The sequence below is a fragment of the Parasteatoda tepidariorum genome, chromosome 10 (assembly GCF_982258835.1).
Source record: "Parasteatoda tepidariorum strain Cologne lab strain chromosome 10, Ptep-v5.0, whole genome shotgun sequence".
NCBI classification, from domain to species: Eukaryota; Metazoa; Arthropoda; class Arachnida; order Araneae; family Theridiidae; genus Parasteatoda; species Parasteatoda tepidariorum.
This window is the reverse complement of record NC_141764.1, coordinates 79,179,579-79,196,879: the sequence shown is the minus strand read 5'-3', so window position 1 is coordinate 79,196,879 and position 17,301 is coordinate 79,179,579. Positions and strand designations below refer to the sequence as shown.

Here is a 17,301-nt window from a genome sequence, read left to right as displayed (position 1 = left end):
TGTCGATTTTACCATTACACATTGGCACCGAGAGGGTAACTTTATGTCAGAGAATGCATTTAAACTAAATTTTGGCACACTTTGAACTCCAGGTAGAGTGTTATTCGAAAAACTATAAGAATTATCTGATTTAAAGTTAATTATCAATAATAATTTATAAATACTTTCTTTCTCCCCTATAAAAACGTCAACTTCTTCGGACTTACAAACATCAAAAATTGAGTTAAATTTTTTTTTGTGAGCTTGTTAGATAATGTATTAGTTTTTGGTACAAATAGTTTGACAGTAATCAAATTTGCACTGTCAATTGACGTGACTACTTTATCTTTATGCTTAGTTAGCGAAGATTTAAAAACTTTATTTTGAGTTTTCAACTTATCCATAATGTAAAATCAAAAATATTGTTTTCAAATTATTAAACAGCAGCTTCTGCATAGCAATGACGACGCATGTGCACTGATTGCTCTTGAACAGCTATACACTGCAAACTTTCTAAAGAAATATAATTTTTTCTTTTCAATAAGCAAAATTACTTTTTAATACAAATTAAGTCAAATATTACATTTTGTAAAAACAAAACTTCAGTAGAGGAAGGTTTACTATGCAAATTTTAATTTTAGGATACAATATTATAAAAATTAGACATAAGCAATAATTCGTAAATTTTAATTTTAAATCATTGTAACTTAGTTTATTCATAGACTCTCACTGTAAAATTGTAAATAATCATAGATTTCACTTGCAACTTAGTACAAAAATTAATTAATACAGAAATCTTAATTTTAAAAGCACAGTATTATTGACCTGTAAATAAGGTAACATTTAAGAAGAAATTTTGAAAAACATAGTATTTTTTAATTGGAAATATAATTAAATTAAAAAAAAATGCAAATATGGTCACAATTAAATAATAGTTTTCAAAAATCAACATTCTAAATTCAATTAATCTGAAAGAAAAATCCATGTTGCAGCAGAATATTCAAAAGAAATAATAAAAATGAATGCTAAACTTATTTAATTTGAATCTAATTGGCTACTTATTGTAAGCATGAATCTCAAAATAAGCTTTAGCAGGTTTGATGCAAGGTTTTGACCAAAAATTACAAGCTTTTTTTCCTTAAAATAAAATTCTTTGACAATTTTAGGTCTTCTTATCCAGTCGTAACCATGGGGTATAAAAAACAGATCATTCAAGCATTCAAAATCGCCATTGTAAGGTATAGTTAGTCTCTTCATACATGATCTAAAAGCATGTACATTTTCCTAGCATATCAAAAAGATATTGAGTTAACTGAAACAACAATAAATTGAATTAAGTGCTCGAAATTGAAAAAACAATAAATGGATACATGAAAAATACATATTTAAATAATGTCACAGTTTAATATAAAATCCAATTATATATTCATTTTACCAGGAGCTTGATTATGACTGTGGTTTAATAATGACATCACAATATTGCTAATGACTTGCTGCAATTGATCCTCTTGTCTTCCAGGAAAATTAGGAGTTAAAGCTGGCTGCTGGTGCTAAAAATAAGTATAGGTCATTCATTAATCAGAACGCTTAATAATTTAATGGAAAAAATACTTTTTTTTTCTAGAGGGAACAACATGACAATTTGTCAATCAAGACAGACTTTTTCTACCCACTTAAAAAAAAGGCACAGATTTCAGTTGATGAAATAATTAAATACTTTTTGTGAGTTTTGAAAAATGTTAGAGAATCAATAGTAATGATGGATCCGACTGGTTATGCAGATTATCACTTATTGCATAAGTCAGGGGTTGCCAAACTTTTTGATCATCGACCCCTACATAATTTTTCGAAATCTCCATCGACCCCCATAAAAGTAATTTTCTGTTAATTAAAATAAAACTCTATTAGATACTGTGCTTGTACATTTATTTTATGATTTTGAACATTTATTAGAGTAATAGTACATAGTGTAACAATAGTTAAATGAAAAATATATTAATGTTGAAATATAAATACCTTAATATTTATGAAATAATAAGTAATTATAAGTAAGTAGAAATAATAAGTAACTACGGATTTATTGCTTCTTAATCAATGACATGGGTGTGCCTGGTGTTCTTTTTTTTGCAAGGTTCGTTATATTGGATTCAAAATTGGTCAATTTTAATCTTAAATCCTCTCGAAACTTAATTTATTTAAATCTATTTATCTCGAACATTTAATTTATTTCTGTTTTTAGTTGAAATTGAATTTACGTGACTGAAACCGGCTTCAACCATATAGGAACTTGGAAATGCTATCATAAATGGCTGAGCTATTTTGTAAAGTTTTACATATTTTTGCATTATATTTATATTTGTCCAAAATTTGCTTATTGTTAAATTTTTAAAAAGCGTCTTTGCTTCAAATCCCCATAATAATTCAGCTAGCTCATCTTGCAGGTTGATGTCCACGTTTTCAATTTGAGCAGAAAATGGCACAATAATCCAATCAGGGATGTCAATGTTTTCCAAATCAACAAAACACAGTTTAAAATCGTCGCTCAATTTTTGAAGATTACCTGTATATATTTCCAAGTCTTCTTTTATTTCTAACTGTCACATATCTGAAAAATACTGATAATCCTTCGACCAATCGAACCTTCCGGTTCGGATTGACCCCCTGGCTCAGATCGACCCCCGCTTATGTTAAATAGACTCCTGGGGGTCTATATAGACCACTTTGGCAACCTCTGGCTTAAGTTATTCAGAACAAATACATTTAGAGGTTTTGGTTTGTGAAATGGGGACTAATTTGAAAGAAATATCAAAACTTTGACTGACTGACAGCAAAAAGAGGTGGGGAATGAAGAAACAAAAAAGTACAAAGAATTTTTTTTACACGAAGTAAGTAGTTTAAAAATTTAGATAAAACTAGAAATTAAAACCAACAGAATTAAGCATGTCAATGAAGCTTAAAAAAATCTTTTCACAAGAAAAACAAATTTGTTTAAAATAATGTGTTAATATCTTTGTCAAGGGGAGAAAAATAGTGCTTGATATATTAAAAGATATAAAAAACTATTGAAAAAGTGCATTAAAGTTATGAAAATATTAGAATATTAAGAATGCTCATGCATAAAATAAAATAAAAAATAATTTTAGTTTTATTTTTTGTTTGTTAACAACTTAATATTTTATAAAAAATTTCAACAACAAAAAATAAATATTATTCATCCTAACAGAGAAAACTTTTTCTATTATTTGGCTTCCAATAACTGTGATTTTAATATAGTTATTTACAGACCTGCTAACATTAGAAATTCCAAAGGCATGAGACTTTTCTTTGAATGTGGTACAGCGTAATAAACAAAACAATTATATTAAAAATAAAAATAAATAAGTTGCATATTCTATAAATTGAATTCATATAAGTAACTTCTTTACCCCTAAAAATTGTTAGTACAGTTTTTTTCTTTACTGCATTGTGTAAAAGTAATGTAATACTTTTTCTTGGTTTATCAGTCTTCAGATATTTCAAAATATTACACGTTCTAAAAAAGGAATAAACGATAAACTAAATACATTTGATATATGAAATCGCTGACATGGAGGAAAGTTTTGAGGGCTGTATGGAAACAATGTGCAGGTCCTCCCATTAACACACTTACAATGAAAAAAGCCTCAGAAAATACTTTGCCGGCCTGATGTTCTGAGATTGGACACAAAAAAACTTCAGAGTTTGTAGGTCAGAATAATAAATAAATATAAATGAATATATATAAATGTTCACTTACAGCACTGGGAGTTCGAGATCCGCCAGCATTGTGTCGTCTTCGAGATGGTTCCAATGCCCAAACGGAATGACAGGGCAAACCAGAATCAAAAGTGTGCAAGCTTCCCATCGATGTAAGAGGCACAGGAATCAAACTGCGAAATGGAATGTTTAGAGGAGGAGCCTGACCATTAGAGGAAGTTCCAGCAGTTGAAGAAGTAGTTCTGGGCACACTTCTAGAGGAATCTGTATTTGCTTCATTTCGTGATTCCGCAAGTGCTGTGGAAATGAAAAGACTATCAATATCACTTCATAACTATATTGCACTATCACTTCATAACTATATTATGAATGACTTACATAACAATGAAGGATTAGAACTAGAGAATTTAATTTAAAAAAACAATGCCAAATAGCTCTTTTTTTGCATCATAACACAATAAAAAGAGAGGAAAAAAACACTAAAAAAAGGAAGATAATTATAACTCTTTAGAAGCTGAATTTTTATATAAAGATAAATTTTGAAATTAAGAATTAAAATAAATACTATGTTTATTTCTCTTTGGTTATTAAACTTTAAATTTTTAAATGAGTTTTACTGAAAAATATTTATGTGTTATCAAAATTCTGCCAAACAAGCAGTATAAATATACTTGGTATGCTCATTTAGAGAATACAGTGTAAATGTAGTACATTGCCTAGAATTTTTTTTAAAAACAAAATAAGACTAGCTTTTAAATGAAGAGATTAAAATTTGTTTTTGGATGCATTCAAAATACAACTGCAAATTAATGTATTTTTCATTTTATTTATTTAAATTGGGTTTCATGTTTACGAATCAAAATTTTCATTAAATCATTAGTAATTCAGCGAACTTAAATTCAGACCGCTTGGTTGGTTACCGACACCAAATCGAAACATTTTGAGTTTGGTAGTTAAAGTAAATATCTAAAATTACTGTAAAATTTACTTGTATTAATTAGAAGCTTTTAGGTCAAACAAGAAAAATTGCTTGTATGTTACATTTTTCGAAGCTTAACTAAACTTTTCCATTTAATACAAAATCTGGTCTGAGTAAAAATCATGATAAATATTTAAGATTTCCTTTTTTTTTAACACAAAAATGTTTTCTGTAAGAGAATAAATAAGTCATAAGATTATCTTAAAATCAGAAACTGCCTCTTTGAGTTGTAGCCTACGCATAGAAAGGTGTCACTTTTTCAATATTCTGAAAGGTTAAAAAGACAACATTTATTAAAAAATAAATATCCATGCCTCTTATTTGTGCAGCAGCACTAGAAATAGATGTATTCCTAGGAGAGCTAGAAGCTGAGAAAGGTCCCTCAGGTACAGGAACAATATTAAAAAATGAGCCAGCGTTACTGAGTTGAGGTGTCACCATTGATGCAATATTATCAATAGTTAATGTCGGTGATACTTCCATAAAAACTAATGGATTTTGTCCTCTTCCAATTGATGGAGTGTCAGCAGTAGATGTTGAAGTCTGGGTAGTAACTTGAGGAGTGGGTCTAACCTGAAACATTAAAAGTATTTCTAATTTTAAGCAGAAGAAAATAGCAATGACAAATGAATATGTAACAGGGTACATAGCTAGATTTTTCAACAAAAAAAGCACCTTTTAAGTACTCTTTGAGCACTCAAAAAATATTTTTAATCCGTTTCAAAATAAAAAAAATAAATAAATTGGAAAAAAAAACAACATAAAACCAATAAAATTCAAAACATTTTCAAAAACTTTACATAATCATGATAAAATAGCTAGTTTCTGATAAATAATACAGAGGAAATTGTGAAAATCACGAAATTTTTTAAAATTTAGAATGACAATCAATGTGGTAAAGAAAAAATCTTTTTTTAAAAGATAAAAAATTAAGCACCATTTTCAAATCCAGCAAAAAAAGCACCTTTAAGGGCTTTTAAAAAAATAAGCACCTTTAAGCGCTTTTTAAAAATGTTATGCATCCTGTCTAAATCAAATATCCAGAAATAGACTACAATTAGAGGTGAGTTCAAACTCGTTTTTAGCAATGTTTCAACATCTTTTAAGTAGGTTTACTTATCTTTTTTGCTTCTCCTTTTTTGTTGTTTTTCATTGATTTAAAGTGGATTAAGTTATTCTATCACAAATATATATAAAAAATTTAGTTAGAAACCTAAAATAATTAAAAATATGATAAAAACTTGATGGGATAAATGTAAACTTTCTCTCCAGGACGCATTGCTTTATGACAGAGGCATGTCAAAATAAAGAATGATTATCTTAAGTAAAAAATTACTCGTTATAATGCACCGATGCTTCAAAAAAAATTAAAATAACTAAAAAAAAAAATAAAAATAACATAATTATAAATGAGTAAAATCAAAGGAGGAAAAAAAAAGCAACTTACTGATATGAAGCAAAATAAAATAAAAATAAATTGACTGATGTAACAGTTAACAAAATTGCTAATGTAAGAACAATAAATTAAAAATTAACTGTCATATATATACTTCATATATATATATTCATATCTTATATATATTCATATCATATATATATTCATATCATATATATATTCATATCATATATATATTCATATGATATATATATGTCATACACATAGAAGGCAAAGGAAAAAAATTATAAAATTTAGACTGTTGGTCAAATAACTTAGACTAGGTCTAGACTGTTGGTCAAATAACTTGAAAAATGCCACCTCTAATGCTTGCAGGAATAAAATTATTTTGGCATATCAAAGAGGAAAAAAAAATTTTTTTTTCAAAATTAAATTTATGAATTTTACTTAAACATGGCATACATTTTAAAAATGACATAATACAGACTTCCTAGTGAGCCAAAGAAAAAAATCACGACAATATATTTAAAAAAAAATAATCAGGAAATACTTTTAGGACAGTAGACATCACTAAAAAAAGTAAACTAAAATTTTCATAATTTATAAAGTATAACTCATTCATAAAAGCATTATGTTTACAATCAAAATTACTTGAGTGAAAATTGAGACACCCTTGATTAGATTCTTCATGATCTTAAAGAATTGTAAGAATAATAAAAGGCACAGTTAACAAAAGCAAAAATAATTATAGGATTTTTGATTTTTATAACTACAGCTAATTTTTTATTGTAAGAATATTCTCTTTTATTTTAAAATTTATAAAAAAAATTCTTGGACTGTAAATTTAAACTAAATGTTTGAACTTATGTTATACGAATAAATAGATTAAAAATGAATTACTTAAGAATAAGAAGAAAAATTAATGTAATTGGCAATAAGGAAACAAGAATCCTTCACTTACTTCTGAATTAGAACTTGGAGCACTTTCATTAGTTGCATTATTACTGGTAGTGGTCGTATTTGAAGTCGATGACGGACCACTTGAGGTGGAAATGCTGATTTGTGCCTAAAAAAATTTAAAATAAAATGCTAGTAAAAAGCATAATACATATATATATTAATATCTAATAACTTTTGTAGCCGAAAAACATAAGGAAAAAGACAAAAAGGTGAAATCATAATACTTTATCTTATCGTTTCTCTGTTGGAGAATAGTAAATCCTGCCAAAAATCTAGAAAGTTTAATTTATAATACTAGGAATTATTTAAAGAAAATTTTGTAAGATCCCTAATTATGTCATAATCACACAATGAAGGAAGAAAAATAAATATTATAGTCAATACAGCCTGAAGGGAAAAACTTTTAAAATAACTATTAAAATTTTTTAAAGGTTTAATCTAAAAATAGTTCTTTTACAAGAAATTAAACTCTTATTTGTAAACAAGCTTTTCATTCTAAATGGAGAAAGAAAGAGATTTCAGACTAAAAATTAATACAATTACCTGTTAGTTTATTTTTTTATTACATAAATATACTTGTATATATGAATTAGGTAATACTGCAAGTGAAAAAGTTATTCCATTTTTAATATATGAGCAATTAAAGTTAAAAAATTAAGAGAACCATGGGCAAAATCCCTTGCCATCCCCTTCATAAGTAATTTAAAGTATAGGAAAAACAGGTTCAGGCAAACTTAAAGTAAGCCATTAAATTTAAAATGCAGAAACTTTTTTCAAAAATACCCAATGCAAACCAATTATGAGATGATTACTTAGGATTATGCTGAGGGGAAGTTCTCCACTAATTTGCTTGCATACTGATATTTTTAAAACATTTTGTCAACATTTGAAACCTGATTTACTCTAGGTTTGTCTAAAATCCCTTTTTCTGTACTCTAAATTTTGAACTACCAATGAAGATGAAAGAGAATTTGAGATAAAAAGTTTCTTCCGAGGTATAGAGTCCTCTTAATGGTTTTAAATAAAACCACAATTTAATCACTCAAGTTCCACATGATTAATGTTACCTGCATAGGGAGGCCTTGTAAAATGGAACCCTGTGCTGATGAAATAATTCTCACTCTTGGACTGCGGGGTGGTGCATGGGTGAAATTCACGTGCAAATCACTAAGAGAATGATAAGCATGGCTCAGGAAGTGAAGCATCTGTGAGATTCTGCTGAATAATCGCTGAGCATCAGCACATGGCTGTAATGAAAGAAAAATTCTATTAACAAGAGTCAAAATAATTATCTTTCTTTAGATAATTAAGATTTAAGTTTTAGATTTGTATAGATGTGGGTGTTTAAAAAGACAGTCGTCAAATCAATAATTTTCCTAAAAAATTAACAACAGTGCGTTGAATTAAAATAAAATAATTTAGTTTATTTGTACAAAACTTATTTTATAATGAAGTTGATTGAACACATATTTATAAAATTTTTAAGCATACCTATATTATATAGAGGTGAAACATGTGTTCAATATGCCAGTAATGGGAGCCACAAATAAATTAAAGACTGAAATTTACAGAATTAAAATTTTTTTTAACTAGTTTAACACAAATTGTTAATAAATTAAACAATATGGTTAGATTGCATACAAATTGAGAAGCTCTGACAAATTTACGATACTCATGGTTGGAAAGAGATTATACTTATGACTTTCCAAATATTAAATTGAGAATGACTTTTTGTAAGCAATTTTGAACACACTCAAAATTGATGGAGCTTGATCATAATCTTTATGAAATGATAAATTTAAAAACTATTTTTATGAAAAAGCCATATGAACCATATGGCTTTTTTCATAAAAATAGTTTTATATTATACCTGTATGGTTTTATTTTCAAAATCAACACTATATTTTAATATTATGAACCCAATTGGTTCAACAAGATAATAAAAAACAAATTAGTAAGCAAATGATTTCAAAGTGAAGCAATAAGACCTAAATGCACAAAAACAAAATTTTCTTACATGGAATAAAATTGAACTTCAATTAAACTTACCCTTCCAGAAAGAGGTGCATCAGTTCTTAGCAAATCTCTAACTCTTTCTAAACTAGGTTGCAACCTTGAATTAAATCGTATTACTTCATCCAATAAATTAGCTAGTGTTTGAACACTTGGTTGCCTAAAAAAAACAATAAAATAAAAAAAAAGATTGTAATTATTTTTAGAGGAAACTATGTATTTTAGCCAGGCCAAAAAAAACTGTTTTTTTTTTTTAAAGAGACAGGCTAAAATTAAAAAGCCGGCTTTTATTAGACCCAATACTTCTCAAAAACTTTAATTACCCAACTTTCAAAACAGTTTGAAGCAACAGCTCTTACCTCGGAAGAGTTAAGAACAATAATCTTAAACTAGTTAAGAGCTACAATTAGAAATCAACTTATTTAATGCAGCATAAGTAGATATCTAATAATAAGTATATAAGTCTAATTTATTTAAAGATTTAGTATGATTAAAAAAGATAATTATTATGAATCAATTTAAAACAAAATTAGAATGAAATAAAAAATGTTTGAAAAGGTTTAGATAATTTCAGAAAAATGCCTGGTTTTGAAGCAAATATGGAGCAATTACATCAATAGCATTTTATCTATTTATGAAATAAATGGTTAAGAAAAAAGCAAAATTAATCTAACATATTTTACATGTATTATACTAAATAGAGATTAATAAAATTAAGTTAAATGCATGTATACTAATTTATTCATTTTAAATATTTAAAAGCCAATCAAGACCAGTTTTTTAAATTAAAGAGGGACTTTTAAATAATAACCAGTCGGCTTGACATTTTTTAGAAAATGATAGCTTTTTTGCAACCCTAAAACACAGCAAATGAGGCTCCCTAGTAATTTAAAATGGAGAAGAGCTTTAGCAAAAACGATAAAAACTTACACAGGTCTACGAGATCGCTGAGGAATTGATGTTGTTGCAGACGTTGATCCAGATGCAGAATTTGAAGGCATGGGCTGACTAAAAGGAGTCTGACTGGAAGTTGCAGCATCAGGTTTAGGTTCTGGTTTTACAGAAACTGGTTCTGAACTAGAAGGCTCTGAATCCACAGCAAACTCTTCAGATGGAATTGCATCCATGAAGTCTGAGGCAGGAGTTTCAGTTGAAGATTCCTCCATTGGTTCCGCCGAGACAGTTCGCAAGTCAAGGGGCACTAAATTGATTATTTAAAGATTTAATATTAACAGAAAAAAATATTACACTGAAGAATAGTAAATAATGCAAAAATTAATGTGCTAAATTAGTTGAAAATCACATTTCTCAGATATATTTGTAGATATATACAATCATTTAAATGCTAATTGAAGTATCTGTACAACATATGACTTTTTTTTTGCACAGAAAGAATTTTTTTTTTTCAGAATTAATTTAACTAAATAAATGTAGGTTGGATTTGAATTAACTTTCCTGAATTTATTAACTTTAACAACTGATTTTGTTTTCAAGATATTCCCAAAGCATTTAAGGGAACTGCAAAACACATAAAAACTTTTTTCAATAATGAAAAAAAATTCACAATTCCTGACAGTAATCACTTAAATTGATGATATAATTGACAACTTGAAAAGTTTGGTTTAATTATTCTTTCAACCACAATTCCATCATTTTTATTGATCTTAAAAATCATGCTTTCCATTTGCAGAGTTAAAAATAAATAAATAAATCTTCCAATAAATACAAAATGAAGCAAATTATCATCAAACCATTTAATTTAGATTCTAAAATTGGTTCTAAATTTATTAAAATGTGTGTAAAAAATTCAAGTTTTTTCTTCTTTTTTTGAACTCTGAAAAACTTAAAATAAAAAAAGTTGCATAGTTAAATACAAAAATAGGACATTTCTCTGTTGCATGGAATTTTTCTCAAAAATGTAATTTATAACTTTCTTCCACTAAACACTATAATTGTGACGCCACTCCGATAATGAATAATATAACATTTATGAGCCTTATTTTGACTAGACAAAATGTGTTTTGGCAGCACAAAAAAAAAAAATTCTAACTGAGAGATAAATATTATGTTCAGCAAATTTATAGAAAGTTCATTAACATATTCTTCAGAGAGTCAAAAATTTATTCGAACAAGTATACAATAAATAAAATTCAAAAGTAATTGAATACATGACACTTCAATTTATTAAAAGATAAAAATACAAACCATTATTTACAACAGGACTCCCTACACTAGTTGCAGCTGCTCTGGCAGCGGCTGCAGCAGTGGCAAAAGCAGCAGAAATTGCTGCTTGAGCAGCCTGGGCAAGACCTTCAAACCGGAAAGTCTCTCGGTTGATTGATATTTCATTTGGAACGTCCACATTTATCTGAAAAATTTCGAAGAAAAGAATTGTATAATTTAAAAACCGTTAATTAATACAATAATACTATAATATAACTATTAAAATTCTATTTCTAACTTTTAACAATTCATAAAAACTTTTGTTGTTTAACAAAAGATTTTTAATATAACACATCATTAACAAAAACTATAACTATAAAAAATTCATAAAAGTTAAGAGAGTCAAAGAGTTTTCTATTCAGAATACGATTATACAACTAATAACATAGAAAATAATAATACTAATTATAAGAAAACACACACAATTCTCATTTTTTTAAAATTATTGTAAAATAAACTTTAATAATAATGGTACAGAATAAAAACATGAATTTTTAAGAAGAAAAATAGTCTTTAAAATTTAAAAAAAAGGAGAAAAAAAAATACTGTTTAGCTATTTTAAAATGGTCACAAAAAACCCCCCATTTAAGTTAAATAATTAAGTAATTAAGTAGTATAACTTATTATTAAGTAGTAGTAATTAAGTAATTATAACATTGAAAATAAAATTAATTTTCAAAGCGGATTTAAAATAAGAATCAACTCTTAAAACATTCAAAATGTCAAATTAAATAATAAGCCAATTAAAAGTTAATTTGCCTCCACATTCAAAAGCAACTTAAGAGATTTAAAAAAAAAAAAAAAAAATCAAACTGCACACAGATGTTGTATGTACAGTTTGATATATATATATTATAAAATGCTCACAGCCTTAAAGAACAAAGTTTAATAATCTACCTCTGTGTTAACTTCAGCACTAACTGGAGCAGATGCAGAATCCATATTCTCAAAAACTGAATCATTTAAAGGATTTCCAGGATTACTTGTCTCAGATTCCATTGCAGTGTTTTCAGGTTCACTAGTTTCTGTTTGTGAGGAAGAGTCAGCAACATTTCCATTGGTTGAGTTTGCTCCATCCTATTTTGAAAGAAAAAAAAATAATAATTAATAAAATTATTAGTAGATTAATTATTTAATTATCTTACAATCAATATTGTTATACATAGCTAAACTGAAAATAGCGTTTAACGTAATAAATGTGCGAAATTAAGATTTGCAGGAATGAGATAGTAAAAATGAAAAAAGAGGAAAAGCAGAAACAGCATAAAAAAAATAAAGCATTTGAATAATAATTAAAGAAATAATTTGTGTGGAACAACTTTTTTAAATAATGATATTTTTGATTAAATGTTTTTTCATAGGATAAAAAGTATTAAATCTTTCACAACATAATAATACTTTACAGTAAGTTTGAAAACTTTTGATAAGAGGATTAATATATCATAACTCTAATAGATTTACAGGTCAGAAACAATAGCATTTGGGTAAATGTTCAAACTACCTTTGAATAAGGGAATATTAATCATAAAATTTAAATGAAAGAATTCTAGATTTTATATTACTATATAAATAATAAAACTATTAACAAAGGGATTGATACATCATATCAATAACAGATCTACATATCCGAAAGTACAGCCCTTGAAAAATGTTCAAACTATTTTCGAAAAAGGGAATATTAGAAACTAACTTCTAAATAAAAAAGATTCTATTACTGCCAAATAATAAAACTATTAACATAAAGATTTAGAAAGAAAAATATACCATAGAAACCTTAGTTTAATTCATAAAACTTTTTCATAAAATCAATAGTAAATGACAACTAAATAAGTATTATTAAAAAATCTAAAATAGCCTCAATATTCATAAATTTATAATTTTAAAGCTCATCCTGTTTAGTTTTTATAGATTTTAGAAAGTAAAAGAAAGAAAAAACTGTTCCTCATAGGTCTTTAGGTCCTGTTAAAGCAAAATACTGAACGAAATTCCCACTTATAGTTTCATACCAATATTGATCTGCAGTCATAACTGATTAAGGCCCCGATTTAGATAATATAAACACATGCGTGCCTCCACAGAAATCCTTAAATTTTTCAGATATTTCATCGCAATTTAAAAACTATACTTAATTCAAATTCAAGCGATTTAAACATTAAATGACGTGATTCATATTCACGTGGTTAAATAACCACATTTCATAATTTTTTTCATGTATTTTTAAAATCCAATACCGCAATTCATATTCACATGACTATAATACCAAAAATCGATTCTGTGATTTCTAAGCAATAAATTGCAATTTGTAATCGCGCAATTTAAAAATCAAACAGTGTGATTTGTATTGACACAATTTTAAAATCAATCAGTGGGATTTGTATTTGCAAGATTTGAAAGCTTTTCCGACTAAAAATATTTTTAAATAAATATATTTAAGTTAAATCTTTTGTTCTTAGCATTAAAGAAAAAGAAAAAAACAATTATAAAAGAATTTTTACACGTTCTTGCCAATTGCTTTTAACGATGTAATCATAATAATTTGAAAATTTTTTATTTTATTTTTTATTACTTAATTTTAATTTAATTTATTTCACAGTTAATTAAGTCTAATAATATTTCCATTTTATTAAATATGTTAAATTTTTCTCATTTTCCCCTTGTTACCATTTATCCTTCCCCCAATTGCGATTTTCGTTAAAATTTAGGGGGGGATCTAATCGGTATATATTTTACTTTAGTAATAAACACTTTTAGCATGAAAAATAATATTCTGCCTCAGGAATGAACTTCTTTTATTTTCTTTTTTCAAACTTTTTGTATTCTGAATGCAGTTATTTTGTTAAACTTAAGAAATAGAAGAAAGCAAATGCACTAAGAGTAACAAAAAAGAAAAAAAAAAAAAAAAAAAGATGCACATTAAAAATAAATGGTTCAATAACAGCAATAAACCAAATGAAAGAGAGGAAAAAGTTAATTGAGCACTTCCGGGTAATGAAATTTGTGCTCGTCAATAAGATAACTCTTTGAGGGGCTTTAAGATTGACACAATAATAAATAACTTAATTTAGATAGTAAAAAAAAATATTTACTATCAATTTCTAAATGCTAACATTTATATGACTATTCTCATAGTTAATCCATAAGCTTATACAGCTAGCCACACCTCCACAAATATCACAAAACAATAAACATATAAAACTATTTGCTTCTAAACATTAACCAATTTTTAGATATCATTATTCTTTAAGCAACAAAGAGATAAATTATGCCCCTTCAATAAGAATATACAGATTAAGACTGCAGTTGCTAACATGTTGGCTGACTAAAATGTGCTATTTTGCAATGTGTAAACACATTAGATTTTAGTTAGTCAATTGGTTAATATCAGAAAGACTTATAACTACTTTTCTTATTGCTTGATTTCAATTAAAATTTTATTAAAAATTAAATGATCTCCATAAATACCAACTTTAAGATTTTGAATTTACCTCTAATGTGTCCATCAGATGATTAGCACGTATCAGCATTGTTTGAACCCTGTTCATTCTAAGTTGAGCTTCACTGTGCATGGGTACTGATACTGGCATTCTACCTAAATTAATATGTACATCAACTGTTCCATCATCCTGTAAATTAAAATTGAAACAGTGAAAACAAAGTTATACATGTATCAACTGCAAGGCATACAAAAATAAACATATAATACATACTGAAGCTCTTGACATTACAGTTGCATTTCTTCCAATTTCACCACCCATTCCTGATACTACATCGTGAACAATATTCTGTTGAAAATTGATTTATATTAGTCATTTTTAACACTTTTAGAAAACTCTAAATCATTAACAGTTTGTAAAATACATGCAGGGTATCTGCTACGTTTTAGATTTTGAAATCCATGAATTTTTCACGACTTACAGTTACTATTTTCTCCGACAAAAACACAACAATAAATTTAAAAAAGCATTATAATAGCTGTAATTGAAATGATAGGTATAACCAAAATTGTTATACTCTGTATCTTCAAATTTATAGATTTAAAATTTAAAAAACAGAGTCAAAAAAAGAGTTGAAGCTATAAAATAGCTAAAAAATACAAAAGCATATAACTAAATACAGTCAGATAGATGTAGTTATTTAAACCTGTTTTATTGCTTCTTAAAAGTAAGAGTAATATAAAAAGCCTAAACTAGAATTTTAAATTGATAAAATAAAAAAATAAATATACGAAAAAAATTTTGAAATCAGAAAAGTTATATTCGAAACACCGTGAAATTGTAAATTCCATTTTAGAGATTAGATTTTTCGGCAACCTAAATTCATGACTTTCCACGATTTTTTTTTTTTAAAAAATGGTTAAAATCATGACATTTAATGACACATTTTCTTCAACACCTAAATCCATGACTTTACAGGTGGCCAGATACCCTGTACATGAATAAATAAACAATTTCTTTCGATAGTTAATAACACTTTATTACTGCTAGAAAATTCAATAAACATTAACTTAAAATTATACATTAATAAATAAAAACTACAATTCTGTGTCTGAATTATAACTAACAGAAATAGGTGCTACATTTTATTATACTGAGATTATTATTATTTTGTCATAGAGATGTAAAAATAGTTTAAGTTGGAACTAAACAAATATATGTTTGACATAAATCAAATATACATTAGTCTAATTTTTTTGTTGCTATGTGTGAAATATTTTTCTGTTTGCAAGTACATTCATAAAGCATTGATTAAACTGAAACACTTTAATCCACAAATGGACCGATTTTTAAGAAAATACAAAAATTTCTCACTTATTAAATATGATCACAGTTAATTATTCTTAATTATAAGCAATTTTCCATCTGTAACACTTTGTTTAAATTACAGTTTGTTACAGCACAAAATCTTTCATATTTATCATAATTATGAAAAGCCATTGTCCTTTTAAAGTGGAATGTTTTTGAAAAAATAATCTAGGAAGTCTTGGGCATGAATGCTCAAAATTAGCTCTTTTGTTTAGAAAAAATGCCTAATTTTTTTATGGTATTTAATAAAAATTTCTTCCAATAATTTTATGTTAATTTTTGACAATGGATAAAAGTATAAATTTACTCTAAAATTACAATGAATAATATAATTTAACTTGTTTAAACTCTAATTCTTGTGAGCTTAAGAGGACGCAATACCTACCCTCTCAATGCCAGCTGCTAATGCTTTTTCTATGGGAGCTTCATTTGCTAATAACTTTTTTGCATTTTGATATTTTGGAAAAATTCTTTCAGCATTTGAAACTTCATAGTTTACTCTAAGGTTTTATGAAATCTCTTTTTGTTTTACCATAAATTTTAAATTATTAATGGAGTTTAAATATCGGTAATAGAGATATCTTCTAGAAATCCGTTTTTTATCAAAATTCATTCAGTAAATCCTTATTTTTGAGTTCACGTACTCGAACTATACATTTCAAGCTACCAAAAGAAATAACTAGTAATTATTTTCTTCAATTATAAAATGTGTTATTAGGAAAGAAAGATGAAAAAATTCCTAAAAAAATTGGGAAAAGAGCCTAAACCACGCCTCCCATCTGTCCTCCCTTCATTTACCAATACGAGTAAAAGTTCTAGTGGGGGGGATCTTTTGGGGGGTTAGGAGAAAAGCCTCTTTACTTTCTTTGAATAGTTGAGGGGTTAAATAGCCTTGGGGTCTTCCGTTGTGGTTGAAAATAGTTTTTATTTCATTCTCTTTCTTTAAAATGAGTTAGGATGGAAGAATTTCTTTCGAATTTTCTTATGTTTTTTATTATTTTTTTTTCTTCTTAATTTTGGCAATAACAACTTATCAAAACATTGTAGGATAAATATATTTAATTAGCTAATTATATATTAATTAAGCTAACAATAATTATGCAATCTTCTGTAAAAAACTTTGTGCAGCACTTTTAAATACGGAGTTAGAAATAGTAAAAATTTTAAACTTCGTAATTTAAATAATAATATTGTCATTAAATTTTTTTTAGCTT

The 17,301-nt window shown here is 26.7% G+C and overlaps 1 protein-coding gene across 3 annotated transcripts in view; it reads right to left on the bottom strand.

Annotated features, from left to right (window-relative positions):
• Positions 1–17,301, bottom strand: part of LOC107443611 (uncharacterized) — a 64,999-nt gene that overhangs the window by 38,397 nt on the left and 9,301 nt on the right. For all 3 annotated transcript variants that reach the window (XM_043046875.3, XM_043046878.3, XM_087153119.1), the window contains exons 6-16: positions 14,993–15,067; positions 14,771–14,908; positions 12,183–12,362; positions 11,268–11,430; positions 9,993–10,263; positions 9,099–9,222; positions 8,117–8,296; positions 7,051–7,155; positions 5,008–5,266; positions 3,755–4,011; positions 1,415–1,529 (exon numbers count right to left, since the gene is read on the bottom strand). In XM_043046875.3, the coding sequence (XP_042902809.2) occupies positions 1,415–1,529; positions 3,755–4,011; positions 5,008–5,266; positions 7,051–7,155; positions 8,117–8,296; positions 9,099–9,222; positions 9,993–10,263; positions 11,268–11,430; positions 12,183–12,362; positions 14,771–14,908; positions 14,993–15,067 (1,867 nt within the window). The remainder of the gene's footprint in view (positions 1–1,414; positions 1,530–3,754; positions 4,012–5,007; positions 5,267–7,050; positions 7,156–8,116; positions 8,297–9,098; positions 9,223–9,992; positions 10,264–11,267; positions 11,431–12,182; positions 12,363–14,770; positions 14,909–14,992; positions 15,068–17,301) is intronic.